The 16,651-nt window shown below is 37.4% G+C and overlaps 1 protein-coding gene across 1 annotated transcript in view; it reads right to left on the minus strand.

Moving 5' to 3' along the window:
• Nucleotides 1-16,651, minus strand: part of LOC141832647 (dihydrolipoyllysine-residue acetyltransferase component 1 of pyruvate dehydrogenase complex, mitochondrial) — a 74,770-nt gene that overhangs the window by 35,955 nt on the left and 22,164 nt on the right. The window contains exons 6-8 of the mRNA XM_074720111.1: nt 557-606; nt 411-455; nt 207-280 (exon numbers count right to left, since the gene is read on the minus strand). Coding sequence (XP_074576212.1) covers nt 207-280; nt 411-455; nt 557-606 — 169 coding nt within the window. The remainder of the gene's footprint in view (nt 1-206; nt 281-410; nt 456-556; nt 607-16,651) is intronic.

The following is a 16,651-nucleotide window of genomic DNA, read 5'->3' on the forward strand; positions in this document are numbered from 1 at the left end:
AATTCTATCCCAAGGCTAAGCATAAAGTAGGTGCATATTAGACTAGGAAATACCTGAATTTTTTATCTAACAATAACTAAGTATCAATCACGAATTATTGTGATGTATAATAAAAGGTTCTTTCAATATGTAAAAATATAATCATAAAGAATAATAGTGTAAAGCATAAGAAATAAATCATTTTTGGTTCTAAATTGATATATTACCCCTCCTCCATGCTTTCAAATTCAAGAGTTGCTTTATCTGTCTCTATCTCACAAAGAACATCACCTACATTAATCTGCACATATGTCGAGCAACTAGAACTCAAAGCAAGTGGATGAAATAAAATCAAGAAAAAGCCATCATATAGTAGAATAGTAAATGTAATGTCTTAACAATAATAGCTTTGCGAATGTGGTATCCCTGACCTTATCACCTTCTTTCTTTCTCCACTTTGCAATGTTACCTTGATTCTAAGAAAGGTTGTCTTATCAATTTTACTATAAGCAAATAAAGAATAGACAAATAGAATACAAAAGATTAAATGACTTTCAAGGAGTGGCCATTTGGTTACCATTGTTGGAGACAATGCTGGCATTTCAAGTACTATATGAGACGGAAGTCCTACATCAACAAAAATGGTTGAATATGAAAATGTTCAACAAGACAATATTGTAGCAGAATGGCATCAAATGGCTAAGGGTGATCGGAGTGATACAAGAAGAACTCTGTTCTTTGTTAGTCCTATCCAAAAGAAAGAATAATATACGAAAAATATAATTGATTCTTACTTCTAATTGGGCAACTGGCCATCCACCAGGAGTTTCAGGTTTATTACCAATAGTTTAGCAATAAATGTAGGTAGTGCTTGGTGTACTGATTTATTTTGGAAGGGGAGTGTGTGTGAGTTGTTTATTTCAAGAATAGGATGGATCCATCCATCTAATTATGGTATTTATAGGGATAGGGGAAATAGAAAAAGTGCATGATTTCAATGAATTTCTTCTGAATAAATTAAAAAATTGTATGCAAAACCATAGCATTTCGTGATTTATTCACTAATAAAACTATCCAAGTATTAGATTTGAAAATAGTCACTATGCCATATTATATATTTGATTATATTGGTTCACAAAGGTCCTAATGATGAATTGATCAAGTAGACGTCCTCCTCATGCTGAATTTTATGTTTATATTTATTCAGCATATGCTAGATATCAAAGATTGGACAACGATTATTTGATCATTCTCATACATGAATAATGAAAAATTCAATTTTGACAAGTAAAAAGGGCAAGAATCAGTGTCTCAATTATACAAATAACAATAGAACAAATAACTAGAAATAGTCCTGGTAACTTTATGAACTAGGTTCCAGGTTAGAATGGGAGTATTGTGACTTGAGATAGAATAATAATACCACTTATTAGTCTCAAAAACGTGTTATCAGTTTAATTTGATTGTTCATTGTGTTGCATAAGTTATCAATTTGTGATTTTGATGACCCAATTTTGATTATATCTGTAAGTTTGTCTACACTATAATGTCGTGTTGGAGAAGATTAGTGGTTTATTATGTGTCAAAGGGAGAAATATGGGGGGAGGATGGTGCTAGTGATTACTAAGACAGAAAATGAGAGATGGTTTCTTAGAATTTTTATCTCAAGGAAATGCATTCGCCTTGATGTGTGTTATGGGTGAAGTTGTAAAGTCTAGCAATTAGTACTGACTTTATGTTACGAGTTGATTACTTGAGTAGGCACATACCAAGTCATAGCATGAACTTGAAGTGTTGGTTCTCAAGAAAGTTGAGACGAGATCAAAGTATAAACAAGTCATTTTTTGAAATGGGTTCCAAATAAATTGGTTCAAGTGAAACAAATAAGATTTTTTTTTTTTAATTACACAAGTAGACTGCATGTCATATGAGGCAGCGATGCAGACACGTTTAATTTGCTTAGACGAAGGGATAAACCGGTCTTTAAAAGTATGATCATGATATATCCCTTGTATTCAATGATGGTAGAAATGGGAACCAGCAAAGTATTAGAAATTAATATATATTAGTCTATTTGTTACAAATTAACTTCGAGAATGTACTTAGGAAACATAATATTATATATTGAGTTCATTTATTTTAAAAATATGTTTTGCTATTAAATAAATTTGAATAATTTTAAATATATTTAATTATAACTTCATATAATTTTATATTATTTACCATGAATTTTCACTATTTTTATTAAACTCGTAAACAAAATATTTGATATAAATTAAAACATAAATTATATTTATGCCATTATTTCCACATCCACTAATGCAATAGGTCAAATTGCCAATCCATTATAATCCATCAAGCCGATCCAAAGCCCAGTTGAAAAAGGGCGAAGGTTATGCGTTAGGTTGCCAACCAGCTTGTACGTATAGATAAATATTCAATGAATTGATCCATCAAATTATTGTGTTAATGTTAAGATGTTCCCTGTAAGGAACACCAAGCTTTGAAATTTCGTATCGTGTCATCCTAAATGGACGGTATTTACCGTTCTGGTACAGGATCGGCACTTGCACAGCTACTGCGAGGGTGCCACGAGGTCGCAAAAGGAGCTACAACCCCACAACGTCCCTCCGTGGGGGTTGCAGAGGGTGTCGCTACGGAGGCTATTCTCCGACTTCTATGGCAGGACACACGAGCACAAAGGAGAGGAGTGGTAGGAACAGTGGATAGAAAAGGGGTGCGGGCCCATGACGGTGTCGCGCGGTCACGGAAGGCATTGCGACCCGGCAACATCCTCCGCAGGGGTCACGGAGGGCACTACAACAAAGGTTGTTCTCCGACTTCTATGGTGAGACGCGCAAGCGTAGAGGAAAGGGATGACCATAGCAGTGGGGAGAAAAAGGGTGCAGCACCGACGTCGACTGCTCGCATGGACGGTGTCGGAGTTCGAGCATAGTGAGGGGGTGCATGAGGAAAGGAGAAAACAACGACAACGAACTTTAGGTTTTAAAAAACTTAATGTTTAATTATAATACTTAAATTAATAGATCCTGTTAGAATATTTAGGGATAAATATTCTGTTAGGGATAAATATTCTATTTTTCTTTTTTATAGAATAATTCTCCTAGAATAGATCCTTATATTCGTATATAAATAGGGATTTATCTCTTGTAATAAAGCTAGACCCGACCACGGTTCAGAACCGACGGTTCGATGGTTCGGAACCGCCGGTTCGACGGTTCATGGCAGGTCGACCCTTAACCTTAACCGCCCAAGACGGTTACGGTTCACGGTTCGGAACCGCCGGTTCACGGTTCGCCACTGTTCGCGACAGTTCGAGATTATTATATTAAAAATTTTAAAATTTAAAATTTAAAATTTATTAAAAAAAGTGCACTTCGAGGAATTTACCATCCCAGTCGACTGATTTAGTCAAACCAAGAAAACGACTACTGAATTGCTGAAATCACACTTGATTTTTGTCAGAATTCAAAATCCAGTCGACTGAATTTTCTCATCAGTCGACTGATTTTGACCTCAGTCGACTGATCTTACCACTTCAGTCGACTGATCCAACGGGAAAACAAAAAAAAATATTTTTTTTTAAATTGTTGAACCGGCGGTTCAACCCGCCGGTTAACCGGCTGACCCGCTGGTTTCACAGGCCTTGAACCGTAACCGGCCCGGCATCTGCCGGGCCGGTTCCGGTTCGGCCCGGCAAACCGGGTCAACGGGCCACCCGGCCCGTTGACCCGGGCCGGGTCCGGGCCGAGTCCGGGCTGGACCCGGGCCGGGTCCGGGCCGAGTCCGGGCTGGACCCGGCCCGTGGTCGGGTCTAAATAAAGCAAAATTCCATATTATTTTACATGGTATCAGCGCGGGATTAGGTTTTTTTTTTCCCCGCCACCACGTGCAAAGGAGCTTTCCTCTCCTTCCTCCGAATCACGGCGTCTCCTTCCTCGTCCCGCGCTTCAGTCTCACCGTCAACCAAGCGCCTCTGATTTCAACGTTTGGAGCACGGCGCCACGCGAAGGAGTCTTCCTCTCCTTCCTTCGGATCGCGGCGTCGACCGAATCACGCCTCTGTCTCGCCGTCAACAGAGGACCGAGTGCATCTGTCCTGCGGTTCTGCTGCTTCATCGGCGGCCAGAAGCATCTCTCCCAATCGCGATTCCTCCCAATCGCGATCCCTCCCAATCGCGATTCCCGATCTGTCCTGCGGTTCTGCTGCTTCATCGGTGGTATTCCTGCACCGCATCCCTGGGTTCGCGTGGCATCTCTCGGCGGCGGCCACATCGACATTGGGCCGCAGGACGCTCGGCAACCACAGTGCCGCCAGGAGCAAATACAAAAGAGAGCAAACAGCGCGTGAATGCTTTGGATGGTGAAACAGGCCTTCGGTACGCTTCCCTACTCATCGACTTTGGTCTCTCGAAACAACAAACTTCCACTTCGTAAGGGTGGCAAAGGACGCCCTTGGTGTGATCATTGCCACCGACCAGGACACATGATTGATAAATGTTGGAGTCTATATGGTCGACCTTCCCGTGCTACGCAGATCGTCTAGAGTTCTGTCGCTCCTTCAGCTTCCACTTCACAATTGCTACCAAATCCGACCCCACCACCTTCCTATAACAACTTTCTGAAATGGTACGAGGATCGAAAGGTCTCTGATTCCCCTGTTGCCGTTGCACTCACTGGTAATTCCTTTGCTGGCATATCTCGCTCTTCAAGTTCTTGGGTTCTTGATTTCGGGGTCACCGATCATATCACTGGTAATAGATCACTTTTTTTTCTCTCTACTTCTAGTTATTTACCCTTTGTCACCATGGCAAATGATTCTCAAATTCAGTCCCAGGGTGTCGGTATTGTTCATCCTTCTCCGTCTCTTTCTATTTATAATGTTCTTTATGTTCCCGATGCTCCCTTTAATTTATTATCAATTAGTCAGCTTACTCGGTCTCTTGATTATGTCATCTCGTTTACTAAATCTTCTATTTTCTTACAGGACCGGAGTACGGGGAGAATGATTGGTTTCGGATATGAATCTCATGGCCTATATCGGCTTTAACAGTCCTCTCTTGTTGGTTCGGCGGCGACATCTCCTGTTCTTATTCATGCTCAGTTGGGACATCCAGGTCTTGATAAATTGAAACAAATACATCCTGGTCTTTCTCACTTAGATTCTTTATCTTGTGAATCATGTCAATTAGGAAAACATGTTCGTAGTTCTTTTCTCCTCGCACTGTGAGTCGGGCTACGTCACCTTTTGCTTTGGTTCATTCCGATATTTGGGATCCGAATCGTGTTTCTTCTACATTGAGGTCACGATACTTTGTTACCTTTATAGACGATTTTTTCCGTTGCACTTGGATCTGATGAAGGATCGTTCGGAGTTATTTTTTCGTTTTCAATCTTTTTTCTATAAAATTAAAACTCAATTTGGTATTTCTCTTCGAACCTTACAAAGTGATAATGCACGTGAGTATCTATCTACTCCATTTCAGACCTTCTTGGCGTCTCATGGTGTGTTGCATCGGACGTCTTATCCTCATACCCTTAACAGAATGGAGTTGCTGAACGCAAGAATCGTAATCTTCTTGAGACCACCCGGACTCTTCTTCTCCATTCTCATGTTCCTCTTCAGTTTTGGGCTGACGTTGTACTTACTACGTGTTATCTCATCAATCGCAAGCCTTCCTCCACTCTACAAGGTCAAATACCTCATCATGTTCTTTATCCTCATCAGTTTCTTCATCCTTTACCACCTAGGGTCTTTGGTTCTATATGTTTTGCTCATGCTCTCGATCCTGACATTGACAAACTCTCTCCCCAGTCTTATAAGTGTGTCTTCCTTGGGTACCCACGGTCTCAGAAAGGGTACAAGTGTTATTCCCCTACTCTCCATCGGTACTTCATCTCTGCTGATGTCACGTTCTTTAATTCGGTTCCATTTTTTGGGCCTAACGGATTTCCGTCTAAATTTTCTCCTTCTACGCCTGCACCAATGGCTATCTTTTATCCTCCAAGGAGTCTCTGTCGCCTCCGGAGACATCTCCATTGTAGGTTTATCAACATCGTCCTCGTCTTACTTTGCTGCCGACCACCACTGACACTGTCATGGACACATCTTTGAAGCTAAGTCTTTAACCTCGTCCTTCGGTCCCATCTTCTGAGTCTGATATTCCCATTGCACTTCAGAAAGGTGTGCGTTCCACTCGTAATCCTTCTCCTCATTATGTTTCTTTGAGTTATCATCGTGTTTCTCCTTCCTATTTTGTTTGTCTTTCCTCCTTGTTGTCTGTTTCTCTTCCGAAGACTGCAGGTGATGCCTTTGCCCATCCAGGATGGAAACAGACTATGCTCGATTAAATGTGTGTCTTACAGAGCAGTGGGATTTGGGACCTCGTTCCTCTACCACTAGGGAAGTCAATTGTCGTTGTCGATGGGTATATACAGTGAAGGTTGGTCCAGACGGAAAAGTTGACCAGCTTAAGGCTCGCCTCGTTGCTAAAGGATATACTCAGATCTTCGGATTGGATTATAGGGACACTTTTTCTCCTGTTGTCAAGCTGTCCTCTATGCGTTTATTCTTGTCCATTGCTGCAATTCGACAGTAGCCTCTTTATTAGTTAAACATCAAAAATGTTTTCTTACATGGTGACCTGCTCGAGGAAGTCTACATGGAGCAACCTCCATGTTTTGTTGCTTAGGAGTATTTTGGTCTTGTATGTCGTCTGCGGAAATCTTTATATGGCCTCAAGCAGTCTCCCAGAACATGGTTCGGTAGATTTAGTACTGTAATTCAACAGTTTGGCATGACTCAGAGTGGGACTGACTATTCTGTCTTTTATCGTCACTCATCTACTGGTTGCATCTACTTAGTAGTTTATGTTGATGATATTGTTATCACAGGTAGTGATCATTTCGGGATTTCACAGGTGAAACAACATCTTTTCAAACATTTTCAGACAAAAGATCACGGCAAACTCAAATATTTTTTGGGGATAGAGGTAGCACAGTCCAAAGATGAGATTATCATATCCCAAAGGAAGTATACAATGGATATTCTAGAAGAAACAGGCATGTTAAACTAAAAGACAATTGACACACCTATAGATCCTAATATCAAGCTCATGTCAAATCAAGGGGAGCCTCTTCCAGATCCTGAACGATACAGATGATTAGTAGGGAGATTAAGCTACCTTACTGTTACTCGTCCGGATATCTCTTTTGTAGTAAGTGTAGTAAGTCAATTTCTCAACTCTCCATGCAAGGAATATTGGGATGATGTGACACGCATTATCCGATAATCAGAGGTGCTCCAGGAAAGGGTCTTTTGTACGGAGACAAAGGACATACTCGAGTCGTAGACTATTCTGATGCAGATTGGGCAGGATCTCCCATTGATAAAAAATCTACTTCTGATTTTTGTATATTTGTCGGAGATAACCTTATTTCTTGGAAAAGCAAAAAGCAGAATGTTGTGGCAAGATCCAGTGCAGAAGCAGAATATCGAGCTATGGTCATAGTCAGTCAAGAACTTATATGGCTCAAACAATTGCTTCACAAGCTAAGATTTGGAGAAGTTACACAAATATCACTTATATGTGATAATCAAGCCGTCATGCATATCGCCTCGAATCCAATTTTTCATGAAAGGACAAAGCATATTAAAATCGACTGTCACTTTGTCAGAGAAAAAGTCATATCTAATGAAATATCTACTATTTTTGTTAACTCACAAGATTAACTAGCAGATATATTCACCAAGTCACTAAGAGGTCCTCGAATTGACTACATATGTAAAAAGTTGGGTACATATGATTTATATTCTTCAGCTTGAGGGGAAGTGTTAGAATATTTAGGGATAAATATTCTGTTAGGGATAAATATTCTGTTAGGGATAAATATTCTATTTTTTTATAGAATAATTTTCCTAGAATAGGTCCCTATATTCGTGTATAAATAGGGACTTATCTCTTGTAATAAAGCAAGATTTCATATGAAAGTAGTATATACGATGATTTGAAGAATAATTTAATATTAATGTAATTAGCATATATACACCTCAAGTAGAATTAGAAAAACATATCAAATCTAGATTTTAGGATGACTTAGATAAAGTATTCTGTCAACCGAAATGATTTTAATAGGAGAAAATTTAAATGGGCATGTAGGAGTGAAAAATAAGGAATATGATAGAATGCATGAGGTTATAGATTTGAAACAAGAAATAAAGAAAAACAAACTATATTGGATTTTACGATAGCATATGATCTTATACTAGCTAATATGCTTTTAAAAAAAAGAGAAGAATACTTGATCACGTTCAAAAGTGAGAATAATAAATCGTAAATTGACTTTCTTATGATTAAGAAGAAAGATAAAAGATTTATAAAAATTGCAATATCATCTCTGTAGAAAACTTAACTATCCGACATAAGTTAGTAGTGTTTAATATACGTCTCATGTATAGTACCAATAGAAGGAAAAGATGCACGACTCCTATTATTAAACGGTGGAAATTAAAGGATAGGAAGCAAAGCATATTTAAAAAGAGGACAGGAATACAAGTATTAGAAGAAATAATACGACATGGTATATGAAGGTATCAAAATTGAAAATAGTAACCAAAAGTGTGCTCAATGAATTAGAGAAATGTGCACCACCAAGTAAATAATCTTAATGGTGGAATGAGAAAGTAAAATAAAAAAGAATAGTCTATAAGATATTATATACTTGTAAGAACGAGAAAAATTTTAAAAAATATACAGTAGCTAAAAAAGAGGTCAAGAAAACAGTGAATGAAGCTAAGAATGAAATTTTTGAACACTTATATCAAAAATGAAGTGAATAGTGTTGTCGATAATTTACTAAAGGATGAAATAATAGTAGTTAGAAAGGAGGATAGGATTATAACTCTCAAGATAGTGGTAGCGAAAGAAACTATTAATATAATTAACATATATGCATCTCAAGTAGAATTAAAAAAAACACACTAAATTTAGATTTTAGGACGATCTAAATAAGGTATCATAAAATATTCCGTCAACCAAAATAATTTTAATAAAAGAAAATATAAATGGGCATGTAGAAGTAAAAAATGAGAAATATAATAGGATGCATGAGGGTTAAGGGTTTGGAACAAGAAATGAAGGGAAAATTACATTGAATTTTATAATAGCTGTTAGAATATTTAGGAATTGTTAAAATATTCTGTTAAGGATAAATATTCTATTTTTCTTTTTTAGAATAATTCTCCTAGAATAGGTCCCTATATTCATGTATAAATAGGGGCTTATATCTTGTAATAGAAAGAGAGAGAAATCCATTGTCTTATTATTTTACATGGTATCAGAGCGAAGGGGTTTAGGTTTATCCACCTAACCCTAATTCTTTCTCTTCTCTCTCTCTTCATCGCCGTCGCCTCCCGCGTTGCCTTCGCCGAGGTCGAGGAGATCTCGCTGGACGACGAGATCGTGAGGATCGAGGAGATGATCGCACGGCTGAGTTCGAGGCTGGAGGCGCTCCGGGCCAAGAAGGCGGATCGGGACGCGCGGGGACGGCCGCGCGGGAGGATCGTGCCGGCCAAGTTCATGGATCCGTGTACGCCCGCTTTGAAGAGGATGGATCGGGAGATGGAGGCGATGCCGGCGAATAAGAGAAGCCAAGGATCTGAATTGGATGAGTTGGATGTCGTAGCGAGCTCCCTGTCGCTTACTCAAACTTCTCCCCGTTCGATCATGAAGCTTGCTGCAACTCTTCAGAAGAAGATGAGCCTTCAGATTTGGGACAACGCCGCCTTCGAGGACGGTGGTTCCGCTGCCAAGATCTCGTCGGCTCCTGCTCCTCCTCCGCCTCTCCGGGAGGTTTCGACGAACGCTTCCGGTCCGGAGGATCTCGACCCTTGCAAGGAGAACCGCGGCCCCGAGGCCATCGAGTCCCTCCTCCTCGACGCCGCACTGCCCAAGAAGGCAGCCTCCCGCGTCTCTCCATCCCTGTTCGCGATGTCCACCGCGAACAGAGAGCAATCGCGACGCCATTCCAGCACCTTCTGCTTTTCCAGCAACACAGCAGCAGCAGCAATTTTTCTTCCTTTCTCTCTCTCTCTGTTCGCCACGCATTTTCCTCGCGTGTGCTCGTGTTTAGGTTTGGGTTTTCCTCCCTCCTTAGGTTTAGGGTTATCTGCCCAAACCAATCCTCTTCCTCTCTCTCTCTCTGTTCGCCACGCGTTTTCCTCGCGTGTGCTCGTGTTTAGGTTTGGGTTTTCCTCCCTCCTTAGGTTTAGGGTTATCCGCCCAAACCAATCCTCTTCCTTCTCTCTCTCTCTCTGTTCGCCACGCGTTTTCCTCGCGTGCGTTTCTGTCAGCCGCCTTCCTCGTCGCGCGTTTTCCTCGTCGCGACGCAGCAATTGCAACGACTTCCTTCTCTCTTTGTTCGCCACGCGTTTTCCTCGCGTGCGTTTCTGTCAGCCGCCTTCCTCGTCGCGCGTTTTCCTCGTCGCGACGCAGCAATCGCGGTGGCTTCCTCGTCGCGCGTCTTCCACGATGCGACGAGCAGCATGTTTCCTCGCGACACCACTCTTCCTGTGATCACGCGCTCCTGTTTCTTCCATGCGACGCCACTCTTCCCGTGGTCGCGCGCTTCTGTTTCTTCCTCGTGACGCCACTCTTCCCGTGGTCGCGCGCTCTTGTTTCTTCCTTGCGATGCCACTCTTCCCGTGGTCGCGCGCTCTTGTTTCTTCCTCGCGACGCCACTCTTCCCGTGGTCGCGCACTCCTGTTTCTTCCTCGCAACTCCACTTTTCCCGTGGTCGCGAGCTTCTATTTCTTCCTCGCGACGCCACTCTTCCCGTGGTCGCGCGCTCCTATTTCTTCCTCACGACGCCACTCTTCCTGTGGTCGTGCGCCTCTCTTCTCCGCTGCCCTCTTCCAGTAACGGCAACAAGCTAGCAAGTTCCAGCTCTCCGAATGTCAAGCTCATGCCAAATCAGGGGAAGTCTCTTTCAGATCCTGAACGATACAGGCGATTAGTAGGGAGACTAAGCTACCTTACTGTTACTCGTCCGGATATCTCATTTACAGTAAGTGTAGTAAGTCAACTCTCCATGCAAGAAACATTGAGATGCTGTAACAAGCATTATCCGATATATCAGAGGTGCTCCAGGAAAGGGTCTTTTGTATGAAGACAAAGGACATCCTCGAATTGACTACATATGTAACAAGCTGGGTACATATAATTTATATCTTCCAGCTTGAGGGGGAGTGTTAGAATATTTAGGAATTGTTAAAATATTCTGTTAAGGATAAATATTCTATTTTTCTTTTTTAGAATAATTCTCCTAGAATAGGTCCCTATATTCATGTATAAATAGGGGCTTATATCTTGTAATAGACAGAGAGAGAAATCCATTGTCTTATTATTTTACAATAGCAAATAACCTTATATCAGCTAATATATTTTTTAAGAAAAGAAAAGAACACTTTACATTCAAAAATGATAATAATAAATCACAAATTGACTTTCTTATAGTTAGGAAGAAGAATAGAAAGATTTATAAACATTGCAAAATCATCCCTGGAGAAAACTTAATTATCCAACATAGATTAGTAATGTTGGATATAGGCCTCAAAATAGTATCAATAGAAGAAAAATATACACAACTCGTAGAATTAAATAGTTGAAGTTAAAAGATGGGAAACAAAATATATTTAAGGAGCAGATAGGAGTATAACTATCAGGAGAAATATACGACGACTCGAATACGACATAGGATAAGATGATACCAAAGTTGAAAATAATAGCCAAGAGTATACTCGGTGAGTCAAAAAAACATGCACCACCAAGTAAAAAATGTTGATGGTGGAATGAGAAAATACAAGAGAAAGTAAAAGAAAGACGAAGAGGATATAAGGAATTATATACTTGTAAAAACAAGAAAAATTTTAAAATATATATATAATAGCTAAGAAAAAGGCCAAGAAAGTAGTAACTAAGCTAAAAATGAAACTTTTGAACATCTATATAAAAAATTGAATATAAAAAAAAAGATGAACAAGACATTTACAGAATAGTTAAAGCGAGAGAGAGAAAACAAAAGATCTTATTCAAATAAGATGTATTAAAGATAAATGCAATAGGGTACTAGTAAATGATAAGGAAATCAGAAAGCGATGGAAGAAGTATTTTTCATGAACTTTTTAATGAAGGTTTAGGTGACTAATTTAACTTAAGTAATTTAAGTAGATCAAATGAGTATAGCAATTTAAATTTTTATCGTATAATTCAAACTTCAAAAGTAGAAGAAACTTTAAATGGGATGCAAAATTGAAAATCAGTTGAACCAAATGATGTTCCAATAGAGGAATGGAAGTGTCTAGGAAAATAAGATATTGAATGGCTTATAAAGTTATTCAACCTGATATTAAAAACTAAAAAAATATCCGATCAGTGGGGGTTAAGTACTCTAATTCACTTATATAAGAATAAAGGAGATATATAAAATTATGCAAACTATAGAAATATTAAACTAATGAGTCATACCATGCAACTTTGAGAAAGAGTAATAGAAAAAAACTAAGAAATAATACGACGATGATCGAAAATCAATTTAGATTTATGTCTAAAAGGTCGATAATAGAAGTTATATATCATCTTAGACAATTAATTAAAAAATATCGAGAACAGAAGCAAGACTTACATATGGTATTCGTCGATCTAAAAAAACTTATGATAGAGTCCCAAGAAAAATTATATAGAGAATTCTAGAAAAAAAAGATGTTAGCATAGCGTATATTGAATTAATTAAGGATATATATGAGAATGTAATGATAAGAGTGAAGACCTCAGGCTGATTAACTGAAACATTCCCTATAACAATACGGTTACATCAAGGATCAACTCTAAATCTCTATCTTTTTACACTAATCATTGACGAACTCACTAGACATATTTAAAATATGATACTACAGTGTATGTTATTTGCATATAATATTATTTTGGTGGATAAGACACGTGAAATAGTAAATATTAAACTCAAATCTTGATGGAAAATGCTAGACGTGAAAGGTTTTAGACTTAATAGAGTAAAGATATAATATATGAAATTTAAATTTAGTAATATTAAACGTAGTGAGACAATTGTTAAGATAGGAGATGGTGAGTTATCTGTAATTGAAAGTTTTAAGTATTTATAATCATTTCTACAAAAGGATTGCGGGATTGAGAGAGATGTCTTCCATAGAATATAAGTGGAATGAATAAAATGGAGAACATTAGATGTTATTTGGGATCATAAAGTACCTTTAAGACTTAAAGGGAAGTTTTACAAAACAATAATTAGACTTGCTATATTATATGGAGCTGAATGATATGCTATAACTCGAGCACATAAACAGAAGATGAAAGTTACAAAGATGAGGATTTTAAGGTGGATGTGCGGACATACAAAAATGGACAAAATAAGAAATGAAAATATTAGAGAGAAAGTCAGAGTTACACTCATTGAGGAAAAACTCAGGGATACACATTTAAGATAGTACGAATATGTATATAGAGAACCAATAGATGCTCTAGTTAGGCGATGTGAAACTATGACAAATGTACACATCAAACGAGGAAGAGAAAGATCAAAAAAGACTTGGTTAGCAGTACTAAAACAAGGTAAAATTTATTTAAATATAAATAATAATAGTAAGGGATAAAATCCAATGGCGTAGAAGGATTCATATAACCAACCTCATCTAATGGGATAAGACTTGGTTGTTGTTGTTGTTGAAATTGTCAATCCACTAACTTTCTAGGTGTGATCTAAGGTTTTCAAAACATTACTTTAGATTGTTCATTGTTTTCAACATAAGACTTTTAAGCATATTTTCTTGTCAAAGTTTTAAAAGGGTATACTAGGTTAAGATTACAAGTATTGTTGTAGGTGGAATATCATATTTTAATAATTAAATATATAGAGTTGGTTGTTCCATCGTTCTAATGATTTATTTTTGTATGTTGACTTTCCCTTAGAATAATAGTCAGTTGAGTCCTTTAAGCAGGGGTACAGGGCAACCTTCATTTTCAAAGGGTAGTCTAGGTTATATGTGATTGTTCTAATCTCTTCATATTCGACTCTTAATGTGTAACAAAGTTAACTATAGTTGTTGATCTAATCAAGGGTTTCGGTTGGTAAGTTATTGCATGTCATAATTTAGTGATGCAATATTTGAATTGAAATCAAAATCATTGGCAAGGTGGACCCATTTGTGATGCAACAATGTTGTATTAGGGGCTTTTATGCATCGAGTGATTAAGGTACTAGGGGAATAAGATGTTTACTAGGGATCTTATATGTAGATGATCACATAATTAGATTTAGATTGATTCACATTTGTCAAGGATTATAACCATGTGTGCTATGTCACAGATAATTCCATTTTTTTATTAGAGATTAATATTAATTATCACATGTACATCACTTTATAAAAAATTATCTACTCAACATATGATTGACACATACTTTATTCCCATTTACATCACTAAACCATGTCATAATTTAGTGATGCAATATTTGAATTGAAATCAAAATCATTGGCATGGTGGACCCATTTGTGATGCAACAAGGGCTTTTATGTGAATGATTGAATAAGGTACTAGGGGAATAAGATGTTTACTAGGGATCTTATATGTAGATGATCAGATAATTAGATTTAGATTGATTCACTTGTGTCAAGGATCATAATCATATGTGTTATATTACAGATAATTCCATTTTTTTTATTAGATATTAATATTAATTATCACATTTACATCACTTCATAAAAAATTATTTACTCAACATTGATTAACACATACTTGATTCAATATCATTCATTTAACTACATTTAATTACAGGTATAACAATCACATATACATAAGACTGAAACTTGTGTCTTTATGGGTCTGACTGGATTGTGCATGTGGAACAAATTTAAAAAACCATCCTTACTTCATGAGGGTGAGGAGTATTAAAATTCATTTTAATTTAGTGTATTTTAGCCAATTCTTATTTCTTATATCCTATTGTTTATCTGGAAATTCAATCTACTTGGTAGATGCATTTGTTCAAAGTGAATTAAATTGAATCAATTCAGAGTGAAATGAATTTTTCTGTATTGATTTTTCAGAAATCCAACTGAATTGAATCAGTATATAAATTAAATTGAAAATCAATCTAATTTAGCACAAAGCTCTCGCCAATGCGGAATGCAGAGAAGGATCATACCACATTGAGTTTATTGTGCGTAGTTTTACTCTACATTGCAAGATGTTGTTTCCAGATTCAAATCGCGAAAACAGTCTCTTATAATGTAGGGTAAAATTGTGTACAATAACTCCAATGTGATCTGACCCTTCCTCGAGACCCTGCATTGATGGGAGTTTCGTGCACTGGGCTATCTTTTTTTATCTAATTTTGTGATTCAATTTAGTTTAACTCAGATCAAACTGATTCATAAACAACCATAAATAAATTTAAATATTAATATCAAATTTTCAATAATTAATATTTTTATTAACTAGATTTACAAAAACAATATTGGAATTGACCAACCTAAACTGAACTAAATTGTTTTGCTATAAGGCAAAATTGAATCAAAGCTCAACTTTATGTAATTAAATTTCTCTGCTTAAATCAAATACTAGCTATTTGTTCATCCACCATATTGATTTCACAGACTGATCTACACAAGAGAGCTTAAAAACTATGGATGACAATTTAGCTCGCTCCAATATGACCTGTTTCAATTTGCCTACACTTGGGCTGCTTCACCAGCCTTTTTCATCAATGGGGTTAGAGGGCAAAGATTTTGTGCACTAATTTGATTTGCCCATATTACCTCAGATAAAATATAAAAGAATTACATATAAGTTTTTATATCAAACATTTTGTGCATTTCATGTTGACCCACTCTGGCTTGTCTCAACCCACCCTAAAGGCAAAGTAGGGATGAGAAGTTGAATTCCTACCCTATGTCACCCATTTTCCTTCCAATTGAAGTTAAAATTCCTATCCCATGTCACCATTTTCTTTCCTTGCATTGTTATACAATCAAAGGCAATGTAGAATACCATAACATTTGTTTCATGTGAATATTGTTACATCATTGGTGAATTGTATACTATTTGTCTGAACCAATAATGCTTAACATAGGTTCAATAGCGTCGTAATGATCTGATGTTTATTTTTCAAGAGGACGAGGATTGTGCATTAAGTTATCAGCCAACGTGAACTTTTAGATAAATGTTCAATGATAGATCCATCAAACTGTTGTGCTAATGCTAAAATATTCTCGGGAAGAAACGCGTTGCAAGGTCCGACTGTAACATCTTAGCAAGGACAGCTACATCTCCATGAGAACTTGGATATAGTATTGAATATGCAAGAATTCTCACACATAAGTTGGATAAGAATAAATATTATAGGAAATCTAATTATCTAAAATTTAAAACATGAAGTATAACAACACTCACTGGTAAAGCAATGAAGGTAGTAGATACAATAATTAGGAAAATAAGAGAACCAATGATTACTATTTTGTATGTATAAGAGACAAAATAGATAAGAAAGAAGACAAAGATGTAAAGAATTAGGATTTTAAGTTATGGTACACATGAATGAGTCAAATAAGAAATGAAGTAGTA

Source organism: Curcuma longa, chromosome 7 (genome assembly GCF_044706935.1).
Source record: "Curcuma longa cultivar G26 ecotype Majalengka, Jawa Barat chromosome 7, ITB_CL_G26_1.1, whole genome shotgun sequence".
NCBI classification, from domain to species: domain Eukaryota; kingdom Viridiplantae; phylum Streptophyta; class Magnoliopsida; order Zingiberales; family Zingiberaceae; genus Curcuma; species Curcuma longa.